At 42.9% G+C, this 19,448-nt stretch overlaps 1 protein-coding gene across 1 annotated transcript; it reads left to right on the plus strand.

Moving 5' to 3' along the window:
* The first annotated feature begins 760 nt into the window (after positions 1–760).
* Positions 761–13,123, plus strand: LOC126998732 (homeobox protein EMX1-like). The gene is made up of 3 exons (XM_050860720.1): positions 761–1,805; positions 2,113–2,282; positions 11,371–13,123. The coding sequence occupies exons 1-3, from the start codon at positions 1,163–1,165 to the stop codon at positions 11,533–11,535; spliced, it is 978 nt and encodes a 325-aa protein (XP_050716677.1). The 5' UTR covers positions 761–1,162; the 3' UTR covers positions 11,536–13,123.
* The last annotated feature ends 6,325 nt before the right edge of the window (positions 13,124–19,448 follow it).

Consider the following 19,448-nt stretch of genomic DNA (forward strand, 5'->3'; position numbering starts at 1 on the left):
CAGCGGCAGTAGACAGACGAAGCATACAGGTCGCCGGGCTGTCCCTGTAACTGTCTCTGTCTCCCAGCCCTCAGAAAGCTTGTCCGCGGCGCCGCTCGCTCTCATGAACTCACCCTCCCCGCAGCTACGAGTATACACCTAACCTGTTAAATAAACTATCCGCTAAGATAAAAGTTTTATTTATAATAGGAAGAATTTTAGTCTCCTACTCAGTAATGTTTGCTGTCCTGCCCGTGGTGCCGCTCGCTCATTCTCTGCCTCACACAGCCACAGTGATTTCTATCCTGTTAAACTGTTTCCAGTGCAATCATCTCACGAACTAGGATGAAAGTTTTATCATCGGAGGGGATTTCAAAGCAGCAGGAGAGGCAAGAGTTTCCTGCGGTAACGTTCTAAGCGGATGTTTTTGTGCTGGCGTGAAGTGTATGGTGCAGCAGGAGCCTCCTCCAAGGATAACTGAAGGACCTGGGTGTCCAACGAGAGCGAAACGGTGGGAAAAACCTTGTAAGCACACAAGAATGTCAGGTCGGTTGTGAGCCAGACTAGTTACCATTTCTCCCGCGAGGCGGCGCGCAAGCCAGTGGGTTGGAACTTTCGCTGGCCAGGAGGGCTCACGGGCGGCTTCTTGCTGACTCTCTCTTGCTAACTCTTATCATGCACTTCCATGCTGAATTTGCTTTATAATTGATTGCTTTGATACTCCAACCATGCCGGCTAGCCAGCACAATGTACTGAAGAGATAATAAAGGCTTTCTGAGGAGAGAAAACTTTGTAAAATGCAAATTACCAAGAACATTCACTAGCAACCGAGGCTTTGAGGCGGAGCCTCGCCGAGAGCCGAGCCAATGGGCTTCCACTATTAAAAGCAATAACAGAGAATCGGGTGCTAATTGACCAATCATTGACCACGCTGGCTCATAATGGCGATAAGAACAGACAGAACAACGTAAAAGGAGTAGAACAGTTCCAGCTTGCCGTATAAGTCCACGTGAACTCCTTGCGTGCTCACCTCGGAGAGTTGTGTTGCTGTGACTGTTCTCTAACTCACTCAGGTGGCGCCGCGCCGGGCCAGCAGACTCGAGTGCTTCTCAGTGCTAATTGGGACGAGTGTGTTGCTGTGCAGGCAAACTGCGACCCACACCACCAGGCGCCCGCAGCCTTGATGATGCCACAAGCGCCCACGCCCGTGGTGCCCACACGCCCACGACTCGGCTTCTCGATAGAGTCCCTGGTGGGCTGCGGCGATGAGAAGCGGGCGTCAGCGTCGCCGCCCGCGCCGGGGTTCACCAAGCTGGCCGAGTCCCCGCCGCACCAGCCGGCGCGGGACCTGGGCAGCTTCGGCCTGCCGCGGGAGTTTTTCCTGGTGCGGGAGCAGCAGCTCCGTGACCAGCTGAGGGACCAGCTGCTGAAGGAACAGCTGCTGCGTGTCCAGCAGGCCCACCAGGAGCCCAACCCCCGCACCTCGCCGCTCACCTCCCCCACCCGCACACACTCGCCGCCCTCGACACAGTACGAGGACGAGAAGAAGGCGCCGTCACCGCTCACCAGCCCCGTCTCTCTCCCGCCGCCCAGCCTCCTGCCGGGCTCCGGCATGCCCCTGCACTCCCAGCTGCTGCCCCTGGCGGCCCACACCGGCCACCACCACCTGCCTGCACACCTCATGCCGCATCCTCTCCTCACACACGGCCAGGTGCCCCAGCTGCACGGCGGCCACATGCACCCCGCGGCCTGCCCCAGGGACTACCCACTCTACCCCTGGCTACTCTCCCGCCACGGCAGGATCTTTCCTCCAGGCTTTCCCGGCGGTAAGTGTGCGCCACGGCGGCTGTGTGCTCGTTGTTAAGTGTGCGGGGCGGCGCGACAGGAGTCCAAACTCGGCATTAGCTGACGGGTCATTGATAGGCTCTGGTAATCCTTAGTACACAAGGTGTCATGTAGCTGTTGATTAATCAATACATTTTTAAGGATAATGTCAGCTCATGCAGCAGCTCTATAGAGCAGTGCATGTCAGCTTGAGGCGAGCAGCGGTAGGTGACACGAGGCGGTGCACGGAGCGACGTGCCCGCGGTGCTGCCGTTCAGGCTGTGACATCCTCCTCACCTCGCCCCACAGGTCACGAATTCCCCACCTTCCTGCTGCCCTTCCGCAAGCCCAAGAGGATCCGCACGGCGTTCAGCCCGAGTCAGCTGCTGAAGCTGGAGCAAGCCTTCGAGAAGAACCAGTACGTGGTGGGCGCCGAGAGGAAGCAGCTCGCGCAGTCCCTCAACCTCTCAGAGACACAGGTGAGTCACGCCTCGCACCTGCCCTTACACAGTGAAGGGTATTATTTGTAAGAGTATTTATTTGGTTACCAGTGGTGGTGGGGGTCAGGGTAAACCCCTCTACTAAACGGTATATTTTTACTTGAGTACGTAGTTGTCATTAATCGAGTCGCTACAAGGCGGGCGGGAGGGAGGAAGGTAGAGAAAAGATGGATAAGGCTTTTGAACGACAAAATGGAAAAAAAACCAACAACAACTGAAGAGAATGAACACTGAACACTTTAAATATCACGGCGTATGTTTTAGACAATACTGACTTGGCTTCATGTGATGGATGAGAAGATACTTTTTAGAGCTTTAAAGTTTCAGCCACAATATTATCCTCATGGTGCCCTCCTCAAGTCACCTCGCAGGAAACAGTGAACCCTCGTGATCTGACGTAAAACTGACGCGTTGAATATTGTGATAAGACGCACTGAATGAAAAGTGTGTGTGTGTGTGTGTGTGTGAGTGTGTGTGAGGTGGGCCTGCATGCCTGTCTTCTTGTGATTCTCTGTTCGTCCGTCTGTATTTAACAGTCATGTGCTTTGATATCCGTCTGGGTCTGTCTGTATCCATTTATATCCGTTTGTACATATTGTCAAAGGTTAGGGTATCCATCTGCGTCTTTTACCCGCACTGTTGAACGTATCAGCGCCTCAGTTCGCCTGCTTGAAGAGCCTCTCGGGGAAGTTACTGGGATATTCAAGGACTGTTTAGTGATCTCTGTGATGGTTTTACCCGACTTTTGCCTCTTGAACGAAATAAATCACCCTTGAAAACCCGATTAATCTTCTCCGAGGCCTTGGGAAAACAGTCGTATTGGGAGCCCGAGACGTTTAAGAATACGGACTGTCATCTTACACTCCCTCCCTCTGTGTCTCTGTCTCTGAGCCTCGCCTTTCAACATACACTGGGCGGTAAGGGCGGGGCTGCCAACACCACCTCCGCCACCCGCCGCCCCTCTGCACAACCCACTAATTTGTGCTCACCGCTCATCTTGGTAAAATTCCACCCTCTGCCCTGCCACCCTCTCTCACCCACGCCCACACCCCGCCCACCTCTTTAGCGGGCTGTTTTCCCCTTAGACAGAGTATATTTCCTTCCTCACTCCCTTCCCGAGCCTCCGTCAGCGCCTCGGAGTACCAGACGCTAAGAACAAACGTGATAGATTTTCAGCAGGATTCACAGCGGCCTCTCTCTCTCTCTCTCTCTCTCTCTCTCTCTCTCTCTCTCTCTCTCTCTCTCTCTCTCTCTCTCTCTCTCTCTCTCTCTCTCTCTCTCTCTCTCTCTCTCTCTCTCTCTCTCTCTCTCTCCTTAGCCAGCGTTTATTCCTTCCCGAGCCCCCGTCAGCGCCTCTGAGTAATATCAGACACACGAAGCAACCGTAATAGACTCTCAGCAAGACTCGGCGTCCTTTGCATCATAATCAGCCTTTCACCATGCACAAAAGAAGGTAATTTGAATACGATTTCCTTGAGAGCTCCATCCTTGGCAGCCGAAGAAGCGGAAGTAAAAGGATACAAGAATATTATAATTAGCGTTGCATTGAAAAAAGGGAAGAAAAAAAAATTATAATACAGATTCTTTTGCGCCGGGAAACTTTATTGTGATATTTGATTTTTGTTATTACTATTATTACTATTTTCATTATGTTTTTATTAGTAGTATTTGATCTTGCTACAGGACTCATCTTACTCTTACAATGCGTTGTTGATATATTCTTCATCATTATCCTCTTCCTCTTCCTCCTCCTCCTCCTCCTCCTCTTCTTACTATCATTATTGTTATCATTATTCTTATCTCTATCGCTGTTTCCGCATCATATCCACACAAACGGGACACATCCGGCGGGAATTGAATGTAGTAATTTCGGCTTCGGTTACACACACACACACACACACACACACACACACACACACACACACACACACACACACACACACACACACGTTCGTCCCCTAAGTCGGTACCGCGTTCAACAACCTCTATAAAACATACCTGACAAACATTATTATTATTATTATTATTATTATTATTATTATTATTATTATTATTATTATTATTATATCAACGACACATAAATGGTTATCTCTGCATACTATAAGAGGAACATATGCACATCGAGGGCGAATCAGATTATTATTATCATTATTATTATTATTATTATTATTATTATTATTATTATTATTATTATTATTATTATTATTATTATTATCATTATTATTATTATTATTATTATTTTTATTATTATTATTATTTGAGCGACATGTTTGGTTACCTCCTTCTAAGATACTAACGTCAACATATCGGCGCTGAAACCAGAAGACTCTCTTAAGAAAACTCGTCTTGATTACTAAATGCCTTGCCGACAAGTAGTTCATAATATTGTTAAATCACAAGCGAATACTTGTTGCTTCTGTCGTTATTATTATTATTATTATTATTATTATTATTATTATTATTATTATTAGACTATTGTTATTATTAAATCACTGGTGTTACATTTGATACTGGATTCTAAGATATCTATTTTTGTTTTTATTGTTTGTTTTCTTCTTATTTTTTTATTTGTTGTTTCTTATATTCTTATTTTGTATTTGTTTTTGTTTTTATTTCTTGTTACATTCGTTCCCATTATTTTTCTCTGGGTCTTCCTTCCTTCGGCTCTTCAATACTTTTTTTGAGTTATTTGTTTTATATTGTTGCTTTTCAAATTTATTTTTATTTGTTGTTGCTTTCGTTCCTTTATTTCTCTCTCTGGGTCTTCCTTCCTTCGCTTCTTCGATACTTTTTTTCATGTTATTTGCTTACTATTGTTGCTTCTGAAATAAATCTTCTTTTTTTTTATTCCTGTTTTCGCTCCCTTTTTTTTTCTCTGGGTCTTCCTTCCTTCGGCTCTTCAATACTTTTTCATGTTATCTGTTTCCTACTGTTGCTCTTAATTTCTTTGGTTTAATTTATCTTTTCTGATCACTTTATATAATAACTTAATTTTTATATTCCTATTCAAATTAATTTTATTTCATCACATCATTTATTCAGTTTATTTTTGTAATCCTATTTTAGTTCATCTTTTGGCTCGCTTTATATATTCACTTAATTTCTTTCTTTGTTATAATTTATCTTCTTGGATCACTTTATGTATTTAAATGATTTCTGTTTTCCTATTTTAACTTATCTTTTTGGGTCGCGTTTTAGAACCAATCAATTTCTATTTTCCTCTCTCGCACAGCTGTTTCCTCCGCAATATCACATTTTTCTCAAACTATTTATATTTTTTCCCTCTTCGCCTCAACGTTTTGTATCATCATATCAATATTCTGACACCTATTATTATTTTTCTTTTTTGGTGTTGCTGTTTTCATCTTTTACTAAATGCATATATTTTTCTTTCATATTCTTTTTCTGCTTCCCATCATTTATTTTTATTACTCTTATTTTCTCTTTTTTTCATTCAATTGTTTCAGGATAATTATTTCTCTTTTACAATTTTCTACAAGACTTACATTTTCTTTCCACTTTCTACTGTAATTTCCTTCACTTATTCTCTCTCTCTCTCTCTCTCTCTCTCTCTCTCTCTCTCTCTCTCTCTCTCTCTCTCTCTCTCTCTCTCTCTCTCTCTCTCTCTCTCTCTCTCTCTCTCTCTCTCTCTCTCTCTCTCTCTCTCTCTCTCTCTCTCTCTCTCGCCCGTCGCTTCCTCCCCTCTTTGTTCATATATTCAACAATTTACTCCTCCGTCATCCTCGCCTCGCTCAAACACGGACAAACATTGATATCGTATTGTCTTAGTATTAATAATGTATTGTTTAGGTATTATAGATTACTGGGAGGAATGTGGCCGAGCGGGAAGGAAGCCGTGTGTGTGTGTGTGTGTGTGTCAAGACAGGTGCGGGGAAAGGCAGCAGGAATGAGTAACACACCCGCCGTCCACGCCTTGCGGTACCCATCACAGCTCACAGTGTTCATAAACGTGTCAGAACATACTTTGTTATCAACACCACCCGGCCGTGTGTCCGTCCATGTCTTCGTGACTGTAGATATCAACCTAATAATGTAGTCCTCAATTTATCTGTTGCTCTTTTGTGTAATTTTCAATTCCGTGCATGACTGAAAATTGCTGGCAACAAACACTGGTATGGTAAAGATGACGATAAAATATATAAATGTCATAATGATAATATTCAAAACAATAACAGTAATAATAATAAATAATGATTATAATTATTATTTCATTAAAACTTATTATAAAAGTACCCGTTATCATAGGAATAATATTAATAATGATAATAATAATAATAATAATAATAATAATAATAATAATAATAAAAACACTTATAACTATATTGATAATGATAAAAATGATGATAATAATATTTATAGTAGCAATAATAATAATTACAATGGCAATGAGGATAATGAAAATTATAAAAGTAGCAGCAATAATAATAACAATAACATTCAGTAATTATACTACTACTATTACGACGAATTAATAATAATAATAACAATAATAATAATAATAATAATAATAATAATAATAATAATAATAATAATAATAATAATAATAATAATAATAATAATAATAATAATAATAATAATAATAATAATAATAATAATAATAATAATAATAATAATAATAATAATAATAATAATAATAATAATAATAATAATAATAATAATAATAATTCTCATTCTTATCATTCTTGTTATTAGGATCATTTCGGCACCAGTAATGACTCTGAGGACGGACCTGCCGGTTTCGATGACAGTAATGACATGGCATCCTCGCGTCGCCACCAACGTATTTCACTTCGCTGATTGCCTTGTTCGTTAACTCATTTAGGCGCATAACTCATCTCTCTCTCTCTCTCTCTCTCTCTCTCTCTCTCTCTCTCTCTCTCTCTCTCTCTCTCTCTCTCTCTCTCTCTCTCTCTCTCTCTCTCTCTCTCTCTCTCTCTCTCTCTCTCTCTTCCCCCTCTCTCGTTTTCCCTTTCCTCCCTCCTCAGTCTCTCTCTCTCTCTCTCTCTCTCTCTCTCTCTCTCTCTCTCTCTCTCTCTCTCTCTCTCTCTCTCTCTCTCTCTCTCTCTCTCTCTCTCTCTCTCTCTCTCTCTCTCTCTCTCTCTCTCTCTCTCTCTCCGACCCTTCTCTTCTTTCTCTACCTCTCTCGTTTTCCCTTTCCTCCTCCCTCCTCAGTCTCCCTTGCTCCTTCTCTCCTCTCTCTCCTCCCTTTTCTCCTCAATGTTTCCCCTCTCTTCCTTCCCTCCTCAGCTTCTCCCTCCCTCTCTCTCTCTCTCTCTCCCTTGTTTCCCCTTGCCCCCTTCTCATTCTCCCTCGTTTCCCCTTGGCACCTCCCTCCTCCCCGCGCCTCGACCCAACATATCGCCGGCCACGCGGGTAATTGTGCGTAAAATCGCTTTAATCGGGAGACTTGATAGTGGAGGTTGGCGGGACGGAACTAGGGAAAGCTACCTCTGATGGATGCTGCTGCTGCTGCTCTCTCTCTCTCTCTCTCTCTCTCTCTCTCTCTCTCTCTCTCTCTCTCTCTCTCTCTCTCTCTCTCTCTCTCTCTCTCTCTCTCTCTCTCTCTCTCTCTCTCTCTCTCTCTCTCTCTCTCAGGGTATCTTTCTGGCTATCTGCTATCCTACGTGTGTACTACTAAAATGTGTATCCAACTCTCTCTCTCTCTCTCTCTCTCTCTCTCTCTCTCTCTCTCTCTCTCTCTCTCTCTCTCTCTCTCTCTCTCTCTCTCTCTCTCTCTCTCTCTCTCTCTCTCTCTCTCTCTCTCTCTCTCTCTCTCTCTCTCACATACTCATTTCCTGCACCTCTTTTTCCTACAGTTTCCAGGATATCGGTGACACTAACCCTTTGATTAATACATTTCCTCAACAAACTTTTTTTCCCTCGCTCAATCTCGTCGCCGTTAATTATTCAATGATGCAACCTTTCTCTCTCTCTTTTTTTGTGGCTGTCGTCGTTGTTGGAGCACAGATTAATTTAGCCGCGGTGACTTGCTCTCTCTCTCTCTCTCTCTCTCTCTCTCTCTCTCTCTCTCTCTCTCTCTCTCTCTCTCTCTCTCTCTCTCTCTCTCTCTCTCTCTCTCTCTCTCTCTCTCTCTCTCTCTCTCTCTCTCTCTCTCTCTCTCTCTCTCTCTCCCCTGTCTCCAGCCAGTCAACCAAGGCTAAGTCTGCCTCTGCAATGGCAACTCTGTCTGATCAACGAGTTTTATAGATTATTATGCATTGAAGGAAGAGCTATTAAAGTCTTTATAGCGAGGGAATGAGTTTGGAAAACGAGTAACTCAATGATACTTACGCTCCCTTGTACCTTTAACTATTTCTTTTATATTTTAAGTATTTCCTATTTTCTCTTATCCTGTAAACATTGACATTACGTTTTTGGGGGGATATTTTGAGTTTGGTAGACGAGTAACTCACTGATCCTATTTCCATTTATCTTCAATTTTATTTCGTTTTCATTTCTTGCATTTCCATATTTTTATTATTTCGGCAACATCGAAATTACACTTTTTTGGGTATTTTGAGATCGGTAAACGTGTAATTCACTGCTCTTACCTACATTTACCTTTCTATTTTTATAATTTCGAGTATTTCCTTCTTTAAGCACCTCATACACATCGGCATTACTATTCTTAGGTGTTTGGACACGAAGGCAACACCGATCTCCCATCACGCCACGCTTTCCCGGGACCAACGTAAACAAATCAAAATTCTATACCACAATTCTTACCATGTGACACTGGCTGGCGGTCATCAACACAATCATCATCAAGTTATAATCACACACACACACACACACACAGCCATGACCGCCTCCTGTAACGGAACTGCCGAGTCAAAGAGGCGAATTCCTTTAGTTCCTCCGCCGGTAATGTGGTGACTTAATGAGACTTGCGACATGAGCAGCGCGCCTCGCCTCGTCCCGCCTCGGTCGGGGTTTCTGCCCTTTGCACGAACTGAACTCTTCCTTCCCCATGAGTCTCGAAGGGTCAAACTACCATCAGGGTCATAAAAGTACCTCTGGAAACGCCCGAGACAACTACGAAAACCATGTCATATGTGAGTGTGTAAGCGGAGAAGCGTTTGAGAAAATGGTCCAAGGTCAGTTCCGTCGCCGATCACCATGAAGAGAGGTAGATGGACAGTTTAGGTCAGTTCCGTCGCCGACTACAAAGAAGGGAGAGTTAACCCGGTAGCTGCGGGGGTCATGTTTCTTAGGTTAGGTTAGGTTAGGTTAAAGGCCCGTCTAAGTAAAATAATAAGAAAGAATCATCACTCATGCAAACCATTTCATAATATATATCAACGCATGTGTGATCAGTTTATGCATCATCTATTTTGGGAGGTTTATATCATGGCAGAAATTTGGCCCATCGCTGGTACACGGTAAAGCCGCAAATTTGGCCCGTCGCTGCTACCGGGTTAAGGAAGAGCTAGATGGACAGTTTAGGTCAGTTCCGTCGCCGATTACAAAGAAGGGAGAGTTAAGGAAGAGCTAGATGGACAGTTTAGGTCAGTTCTGTCGCCGATCACAAAGAAGGGAGAGTTAAGGAAGACCTAGATGGACAGTTTGGGCCAGATCCGTCGCCGATCATGATGAACCTTAAGAGGGCAAAGGGGAGGAGGAATTTAGGCAGAGTGAGAGAGGAGCTGGAGGGGAGATGGGAGGCGAAGGAAAGGGCTAGGAAAGAGGTGGAGGAAGAGAGGGGCGAGAGGGTTAGGAGGGAGGTGGAGGGAAGAGGAAGGGTAAAGAGGTGGAAGGCGATATGGGGGTGGAGAAAAAACTTACGAAAGGGTTGAGGGAGGGACTGGAGGGTAAGATGGGGGTTAAGAGAAGGGTGAGGGAGAGGGTGAAGGGAGCAAAGGGGGTGAAGGGGATCATGGGGCTGTAGGGTGAGAAGGGGGGTGAACTGAAGGGTTAGGGGAGGGATGGAAGGAGGGGAAGGGATGGAGAGGGGGGGGGCAGCACTATGGGTCTATACAACTAAGAGGGGAATGGACGTCTAGGCTTCCCTCGGTGACCTCCCGCCCGTGACATGCCATATCCGGCGAGGGGAGAGACTCTTCCCTTGTTTCCTCCACCCCTCTCTCTCTCTCTCTCTCTCTCTCTCTCTCTCTCTCTCTCTCTCTCTCTCTCTCTCTCTCTCTCTCTCTCTCTCTCGTGTCCGCTTCCTCCACCGCCGCCATGATTACGGATAATTGATCATTCTCTCCATTATTATTTTTTGGGGGCGAATGACTTAATTAAACTCCTGAATTATGATCGCCGCGATGTCCCTCCTGATAGCTGGCGGTACGAAAGGTCATGTTGGTGCTGACCCTGACTTTCGCTACGCAGGGAGGTGGGGTGAGGAGGAGGAAGAACAGACAAGCGACGGTTTCTTGGCATTTTGAGGACGTTATGAGCGGTGCAGAGCAAGGCGGGGTGAGGAGGAAGAGTGTGAATAGACAGCCGACGGTTTCTTGGCATTTTGAGGACGTTATGAGCGGCGCAGAGCAAGGCGGGGTGAGGAGGAAGAGTGTGAATAGACAGCCGACGGTTTCTTGGCATTTTGAGGAGGTTATGAGCGGCGCAGAGCAAGGCGGGGTGAAGAGGAAGAGTGTGAATAGACAGGCGACGATTTCTTGGCATTTTGGGTATGTTATGAGCGGCGCAGAGCAAGGGGGTGAGGAAATGAACTAGAGAACTACACACTGAGACGCAGAATTATATTTTCCAAAGAGGCCAACTTTCTAGATAGTATGAACGCCTTTAACAACACCAGATTAGTATTATTCCTGGTGTTACTTGGCGTGGGCTCAGAGGGCCTTCAAGACACACTCCAACTATGCAATAGATCATGTTCATCGGCATCTTCCTCTGTCTTCTTTTACACGTAACACCGTATTGCTGGCAGTATTTTCTCTTCTTTCTAACTTGTTTCGCCTTTGTCTGTCTCACGCACTAATATAATACTAATCAATCTCCTTCTCAAGTCGTGGATAAGCTTAAATTATAGGAGAGAAAACTTGTCCCAGTTTATACTCATTGCCCCCTTCTTCTCCCGCAGGTCAAGGTTTGGTTCCAGAACCGGCGAACCAAACACAAGCGGCAGCAGCAGGAGGACGAGGGCGGCGAGAACAAGTCCGAGAGCAAGCAGGGAGAGGACGAGGGCCTTGTACTCGAGCACGAGGAGGAGGAACTCGACGTGGAGAACGAGGCTGAGACGCACTAGCTCCCCCACGAGACCTCCACTCGCGTCTTCCCCCCTCACCGCCGCTACCACAGCGCCGCCGCCAGGACTCGCCACACGCGCTGACGATGACTCCTGACACGGAAGCCATTGAGCGTTGTGTGGCCTAGTGCCTGTCAACGGTGCTCCGGAGTAGAAGTGGCCCCTGCTATGGTCAAGGCAGGGGTACTGAATCCTACGCCTCCTCGTCCTTATCCTCTCCTTCTTCTTCCTCCTCCTTCTCCTCCTCCTGATGCCTGGTAAATGCAGCTCTGGAGTAGAAATGATCCCTGCTATGGTCAAGACAGGGGCTCTGACTTCTCTGTTTCCTTGTCCTCATTCTTTTGTCCTCCTCCTCCTCCTCCTCTCTTCCTCCTCCTCCTCAACTAACATTCGCGTGACCAAGTACAATACGTGTTTATCCTGTTAGCCATTACCCGGTTGTTGTTAGAGGCAGAAATGCTCTTCCAAAACGTGACTTTTTCCCTCTTCGTCCTCGCTCTGTGTTCTTAAGTTGAGCGACCGCCGCCCCGGAGCCGCGGCCGCCTTATACGTGGATCATATTGATCTGTACCACGACGCGTTGGTCCTCGCCCGTCAAGCACCCGACACTTGCTGGCTTTGTGACTTACTCCAGTGATCGCGTTCCTCGCCCGGCTGTCGGTGTGTTCCTCTCTGCCCTGCCCGTCTTGAGAAGCTAAATAGAAAGTGTTTGATGGCCAGTAAGACAGTTTTCATTGCGCTAGTTGAGGGAAATGCTAGTTAACGGTGTTTTCCTTCATTTTGAGTGATAGATGCAGTCTGAAAACAAGATGGCCACCGCTGCCCCTCAGAAGTTAATTTCAAAATCCTGTATGGCAAAAAGAATTATTTCCATCGGTTTATTTGAGGTATAGGATAGTACTACTTGAATATATTCTCATCTTCAGTCAGCGGTATAACTTCTGCGCGGCCAATAGTATAAATACCACCGATTAATTTGAAGGAGTGATGTTAGTTAACCATTCAATCATTATTAGTCCAAAGGGTGACTACTGTGTGGCCAATTCTACACTTGTTATTGTTTTATGGGGAAGGAGTGATACAAGTTTGCCTTTTCACTATATTCAGTCAGCGGGGTCACTCTTGTCTGGCCAGTACTACAGTTTCTATTGCTTCATCTGAGTAATACAAGTTGGCTCTTTCATTCCCTTAACTTTTAAACACCGACTGCATGGGCCCAGACACTACCGATTATACATGTTACTATATCTGTCTCGTCTCGTGTCTTGCATTTATTTTCCTCTATTCACGTTTATAAATATTATTATTATTATACTTATTACTAAGCGGCCCGGATGCCCCTCCTAAAAGTTCCTATGTGTGCCATATTCTGTACATACGTGTAAATAGCCTCGAATAATTTATATGTAAATACTGTACCTACGAAGTTTATTTGTTTGACGTGACTAAGTGTTGTGTTCCGTACCCGTGCCGAGCAACACCCCGACACCCACCACCACCACCACCACCTCCACCACCACCACCTCCACCTCCACCTCCCGGACGCTGGGCTTCAACACCTGACAATAATAAAATGTTAGTCTCCGTCTACACTTGATTTTCTTTATCCATCATTACCCTCGTCACCGCCATCACCAGCACCCCCCACCACTACCCTCGTCACCGCCATCACCAGCACCCCCATCATTACCCTCGTCACCGGCATCACCAGCACCCCCATCATTACCCTCGTCACCGGCATCACCAGCACCCCTCTCAGCATCATCACCACTCTCAGAACAGTCACAACGATAACAGTGATAATGATTCTAATAATAATGACAATAATAATAATAATAATAATAATAATAATAATAATAATAATAATAATAATAATAATAATAATAATAATAATAATAATAATAATAATAATAATAATAATAATAATAATAATAATAATAATAATAATAATAATAATAATAATAATAATAATAATAATAATAATAATAATAATAATAATAATAATAATAATAATAATAATAATAATAATAATAATAATAATAATAATAATAATAATAATAAAAGGTCTTAATGATATTAAAGAAAATATCTATGATAAAAACAATAATAAATGTGTATAATAACTAGCAAACAGTAATGATAACTAGAACTGATAACACTAAATATCAGTTATTATTATTATTATTATTATTATTATTATTATTATTATTATTATTATTATCATTTTTATTATCATCATCATTATCATCACTATTATCATTTCAATAGCATTTATCATTCATTATATATTCATTGAATTACTTATAGCACTATCATTATTTATCTATTATTTGTCATTTGGCCATTGTTATCCCTATCATTAGCATCAGTGTCTCCGGGGCCCCGTATCGGCCGCGTCATCGAGACACCTGCCGCAACAAACAGCATCTGCAGCTCACGGTGAATTATGAATTAGTGTGTGTGTGGTGTGTGAGTGTTTTTTTTTTTACGATGTGAAAAAGTCTACGGTATTTGATGTCCGCATTTCACAACCATGGGCGACACGAGCTGGCCACGGGAAGGGTCACAACGCCTGCACCCCAACATAAAGAGAGGGAAGGCGTGGAGTAAACAGGTAGAAGGTGAGGGAAGAATAAATAAAGAGGCCTGAGATGAGGTGGGCCAAATACTTTAATCGATTTTCAACGAATAACTGTATGAAATAAAATGTTACAATTGATTATCATGAATACGTCTCCTTTCTCTCTATTTATTTATTTATTTACCTCATTAGAAGAAAGAGAATCTAGGGCCGTATTTTTAAACCTTCCGGCACGCAAGCTCACATATTTGACAAGACTTTCACAGGAGTTGTGGGCATATCCAGGGGTATAGTTTTATGACCCTGGTGGTAGTCTGACTCTTCTTTTGTACTATGAACCTTAGAAACGATCATGAGAGCCCGACTGATCTCCTTTTTGGCGGAAGCGTCTGAAAATACGACCCAAGCCTCATTCCCTCCTCTAAGTCCTTGCCATCTCCATCCCTCACAGAAAGCCACGCATCACCACTACCGATCAAGGCCACCAAGTTGACGGAAGTAAAGTCCAAATAAAACGGCTACAATAATAATAGCAATAACAGTAATAACACTATTCCACACAAACAAAGAAATTTCATCTGTTACATCCTCACTTGTCTTTTTGTGCCTCTCCCTCCTCTTCGTGTGTCGGTTCAGAAAATTACACGGCAGCTGCTGAATTTCGGCGGACAAGTGTTAGTGTTTCATGAGTTCTCTCGGAGGTTTCTATCGCGAACACGTAAAAATGGAGTTGAAATGTGCACGCCATGATTATAGCCCGAAAAAAACATATCAAAATACATGCATCTGAAGTACGTTCTTGTCATTACGCTCAAAATAAAGATATATCGATGTATATTGTGTGCTCGCAATTTTTTATCTCAACACGTAAGAAATGGAGAATTTGTATGCTGGAAGACATTCTGAATCGATCATTCAATACACTTTTACAGAGAGAAAGAATCCTTAATGTTAGTTTGTTTGAAAGAATAACTGATATTAGTAAGATAATTAGAAAGAATCGTAAATGTTTGTAGTTTAGAGAGAAAGAATTACTGATTTAATTTATTTAGTTAGATTCATGTACTTAGAAAGAATACTTCATGTTAGTTAAAAAAGCCTTGATGTTAGACAGATATAAAGAATCCTGAATGTTAGTTAGCTGTTAGTTAGTTAGAAAGAATCCTTGATGTTATTTCTCTGTCCTTGCCGCGTGTTTCAATCTACAAAACATAATGGAACACGTGTGAACTTACAACCGGACGAGAAGAAGATAAAAATGAACACGCTACGAAGCTATCACAACTGGAGCATCCAAGAACACCCAATCATCTTTCACCTCGCGTGTCTCAGGTGAAGGAATAAATAAATAAGAAAAATAGAAAGACAGAAAATAAATAAATAAAGGCAAACAATGAACTGTGACCTATTGCTGTTCTTCCTGCATGTTCTGTTGTCGTCTTTATTATTATTATTATTATTATTATTATTATTATTATTATTATTATTATTATTATTGTGCTCCATAGCGGCCAAAATTCAACATGGCGCTGCTCCCGCGTTGTGTGTGTTATTAAATATTGTTTTTGCTATTGTTTTTTGCTATTGTTACTAGGCATTTGTTTTTGGTACGTGAGCGGAGTCCGTCATGACTCAAATAAATCACTGGGTCGTTGCTCTATTCTGTGTGTTTTTATTCTCGTCGTCGTCGTCGTCGTGTGTGTGTGTGTGTGTGTGTGTGTGTGTGTGTGTGTGTGTGTGTGTGTGTGTGTGTGTGTGTGTGTGTGTGTGTGTGTTGTTGTTTTCTTTCTGTTATTATCATGCTTTCTCCTTTTACTTGTTGTTTTTGTTGATAACTTGCTCATCGTTTTTTTGCTATTGCATATTCTTTATTTTTTTCTTCCTGTCATCATATGTTTTCTGTTCTCAATGTTACTTTTATCGCATATTCCTTGTGTTCCTCCTAAGACAAATTCTCTATTTTTGATTGTTTCTGTGATCGCCTTCCTTCTGTTTTTGTTCCTGTTGTTATTTTTTTGTTATTTACTCCCGTAATCGCATGTCCCTGGTTTCCATTTGTTATCGCACGTTCTATGTCTTTATTCGTTTACTGCATTTATTCTTTTCTTTATTGATGTTCCTGTTATCGCCTGTTCCTCAAATTTTCTTTTCCCTACCATCACATGTTTCTATTTGTTGTTCTTCTTGTTATATGTCCCTCGTTTCTGTTCCTATTATCACATGCTCTTGTTTAGGTTAGATCCCAGTATCGCCTGCCTTGTCTTCCCTTTATCGTAAGTCCCTCGTTTTCTTCCATTTATCGCATTTCCCTCGGTTTTATTTCCTGTTATCCCAATATTCCTCGTTTTCCTGCTATATATTTTCTGTTTTTGCTTGTTCCTCGTATCGCCTGCCTTGTCTTCCCTTTATCGTAAGTCCCTCGTTTTGTTCCATTTATCGCATTTCCCTCGGTTTTATTTCCTGTTATCCCAATATTCCTCGTTTTCCTGCTATATATTTTCTGTTTTTGCTTGTTCCTCGTATCGCCTGCCTTGTCTTCCATTTATCGTAAGTCCCTCGTTTTGTTCCATTTATCGCATTTCCCTCGGTTTTATTTCCTGTTATGCCAATATTCCTCGTTTTCCTGCTATATACTTTCTGTTTTTGCTTGTTTCTCGTATCACCTGCATTGTTTTCCCTCCCACAAAACAGGTGAGTAATATCCACCATCGCCACCTAATAATGCATGGCAGTCTTGATCTGTCCTTCGCCGCGCGGCACCTGTGATGCGCTGAACACGGGGTACTGCACAAATTTTATGGCCAACACGTGTTTAAGTGAAGCCCCAGCGCGGCACACCTGTTTCTCCCCGCCACCCTCATCACCACACCACCACCGAGGGGCCGCAGGTGTGAATGAACTTCCGGTTATCAACGATCCCTATAACACGTGCAAAAATTATACGATGGCATGATAATATACCGAACACTTTTATTCCTCTTCATTTTCCTCTTTTTTTCATCCTCTTCCTCCACTTTCGCATTTCAATATCTATCTCTCCCATTTCCTCTCCCACTCTCCTACTTTTCTACCTACTTCTCTTCTCATAACGTGCACTTTTTCTCCTCTTCATTTTCCTCTTTATTTTCCATCCTTTTCCTGCCCCCTTCGCCTCACTATACATTTTTTCTTTCCCTCATTTCCACCAACTTTTCTTCTCCTCCTCCTCCTTTTCCCATGAGATGTGCCACCCCACTTTTTCTCCTCTTCATTTTCTTCTTTATTTTTCATCCTCTTCCTCCATCTCCGCCTCTGTACCTCTCCCTTTTCCCTTTTCTTCATTTCCACCAACTTTCCTTCTCCTCCTCTTTTCCCATGAGATGTGCCACCCTGCTTTTTCTCCTCTTCATTTTCCTCTTTTTCCCTCCTCCACCTTCGCCACGATACCTTTCCTTTTCCATTATTCCATCTACTTTTCCTCTCCTCCTCCTCCTCCTCCCCTTCCCATCAGCTGTGCCGCCTCGGTTAAACAAATAGGATATAGAAATGGTTCTAGCGTTGTTGCTGAAAGATATATGGGGGAAGAGTTTGGTTAGAAGGACATGAGGTGAATACATGATCAGACAACGCAAAAAAAAAAAAATAGTAGTAACACCTTTGTTGTTTTAGAAGGGTAAGAATGGAACGGAAAAAAGGAACTAAAGGAAATTCAGTGAGTGTGTGTGTGGAGGGGGGAATGGGGAGGAGGGTTGGGTGTGCGTGTGTGTGTGTGTGTGTGTGTGTGTGTGTGTGTGTGTGTGTGTGTGTGTGAGGTCTAAAGAGGAGCTGGTTCATGGTGTGTGGCATACATTCTCTATAGTCACCCCTCGTGTGCGTGTGTGTGTGTGTGTGTGTGTGTGTGTGTGTGTGTGTGTGTGTGTGTGGCGCCGATCTTCTGTCCCTAATCACACAGACGTCCAGGTAACACGTATCTAGTGTAACCTGACGCCGCTGGAGCTATCGAGGTGTGTGGTGCTGGAGGAGGAGGAGGAGGAGGAGGAGGAGGAGGAAGGGTGGGGAGGAGAGTGAGTAAGAAAAGGAACCCAACTTGATTCTAAACTTTGTCTCTTTGTGTGTGTGTGTGTGTGTGTGTGTGTGTGTGTGTGTGTGTGTGTGTGTGTATTTATTAGTATGTCTCTCTGCCTTTCTCTCAGGGTTGGTTTGATTTAAATCAAATTAATTATATCAAGAGATTTAAATCAAATGATTTAAATCGATTTAAATCAGAGTAAAAAAAAAAAATCATGATTAAAATCAAACTTAAATATACTGTATTTAAAATGATTTAAGTGTTATATTAAGAGAAAAATATCTAATGATTTAAGTTATATATATATATATATATATATATATATATATATATATATATATATATATATATATATATATATATATATATATATATATATATATATATATATATAAGGAAGAAGGAAGAACATGTGAACCAGTCGTAGAGAGGAGGAGGAGGAGGAGGAGGAGAGGGCAGGTGTGTAACAGGTATGCAATGCTAGATCCAAACACGAGGTCGGTGGACAATTTATATATTCCTCTTATTTGGTACTGCCGCACAGCAAAGGGTCTCGCTTTAGTGTTTCCTTTATTTCGTATTCCGACTTTTCTCCGCATTCATATATCACGGGACAAATATATACACCCAGGCAAATACCCCCCTACCTCCACAGACACACACACACACACACACACACACACACACACACACACACACACACACACAGTTCTTTTTCCTCCCCTTTTTCGTCTCCCGCATCTCCAATTTTATTTTATCTTCCTATCTCACTCCTCCACCTACTCTTCCTCATCTCCCTCTTCTTTATACATAACCAGAGGAGAAAAAAAGAAAAAAATACACCCAGATGAAGATAATAGAACGTTCTGCTTCATCAAGGGATCGCCAGTTACATATGCGTGCTCTGATGTAGCGGCTGTCAGCTAAATAATGACATGCATGACGGATATCTTTTTAGCGTGTGACAATATCTTCCCCCATCGCTCTGTTTCTCCCGGACAGTCAACCACCTCCAGCCACGCGCTATGCTTATAGACTCAAACACAATAGAGGAATACTGATGTGGCTTTTGATGCGGTCTCGTATGTTTCATTTTTTCACTTCTTCCCTCGCGTTCCTATTCCTTTCATATCAGTAACCCTTCCCTTCCTTCCTCTCTTCCCCCTCACTCTCCTGCGTTACTTTTCCCTTCCCCTTTCTGCCTGACCTGAGCTTACTCTTAATTAAACACAATATATGACTACTGATGTGATTCTTGATGTGGTCTCTTATATTCAATCCTCC

This window comes from Eriocheir sinensis, chromosome 15 (assembly GCF_024679095.1).
Source record: "Eriocheir sinensis breed Jianghai 21 chromosome 15, ASM2467909v1, whole genome shotgun sequence".
NCBI classification, from domain to species: domain Eukaryota; kingdom Metazoa; phylum Arthropoda; class Malacostraca; order Decapoda; family Varunidae; genus Eriocheir; species Eriocheir sinensis.

Excerpts from the sequence above, each read along its gene's own strand:
- LOC126998732 (XM_050860720.1), top strand. The coding sequence starts at position 1,163 with ATGATGCCACAAGCGCCCACGCCCGTGGTGCCCACACGCCCACGACTC. Across the intron at positions 1,806-2,112 it reads TCCTCCAGGCTTTCCCGGCG|GTCACGAATTCCCCACCTTC; the intron begins GTAAGTGTGCGC and ends CTCGCCCCACAG. Across the intron at positions 2,283-11,370 it reads TCAACCTCTCAGAGACACAG|GTCAAGGTTTGGTTCCAGAA; the intron begins GTGAGTCACGCC and ends CTTCTCCCGCAG.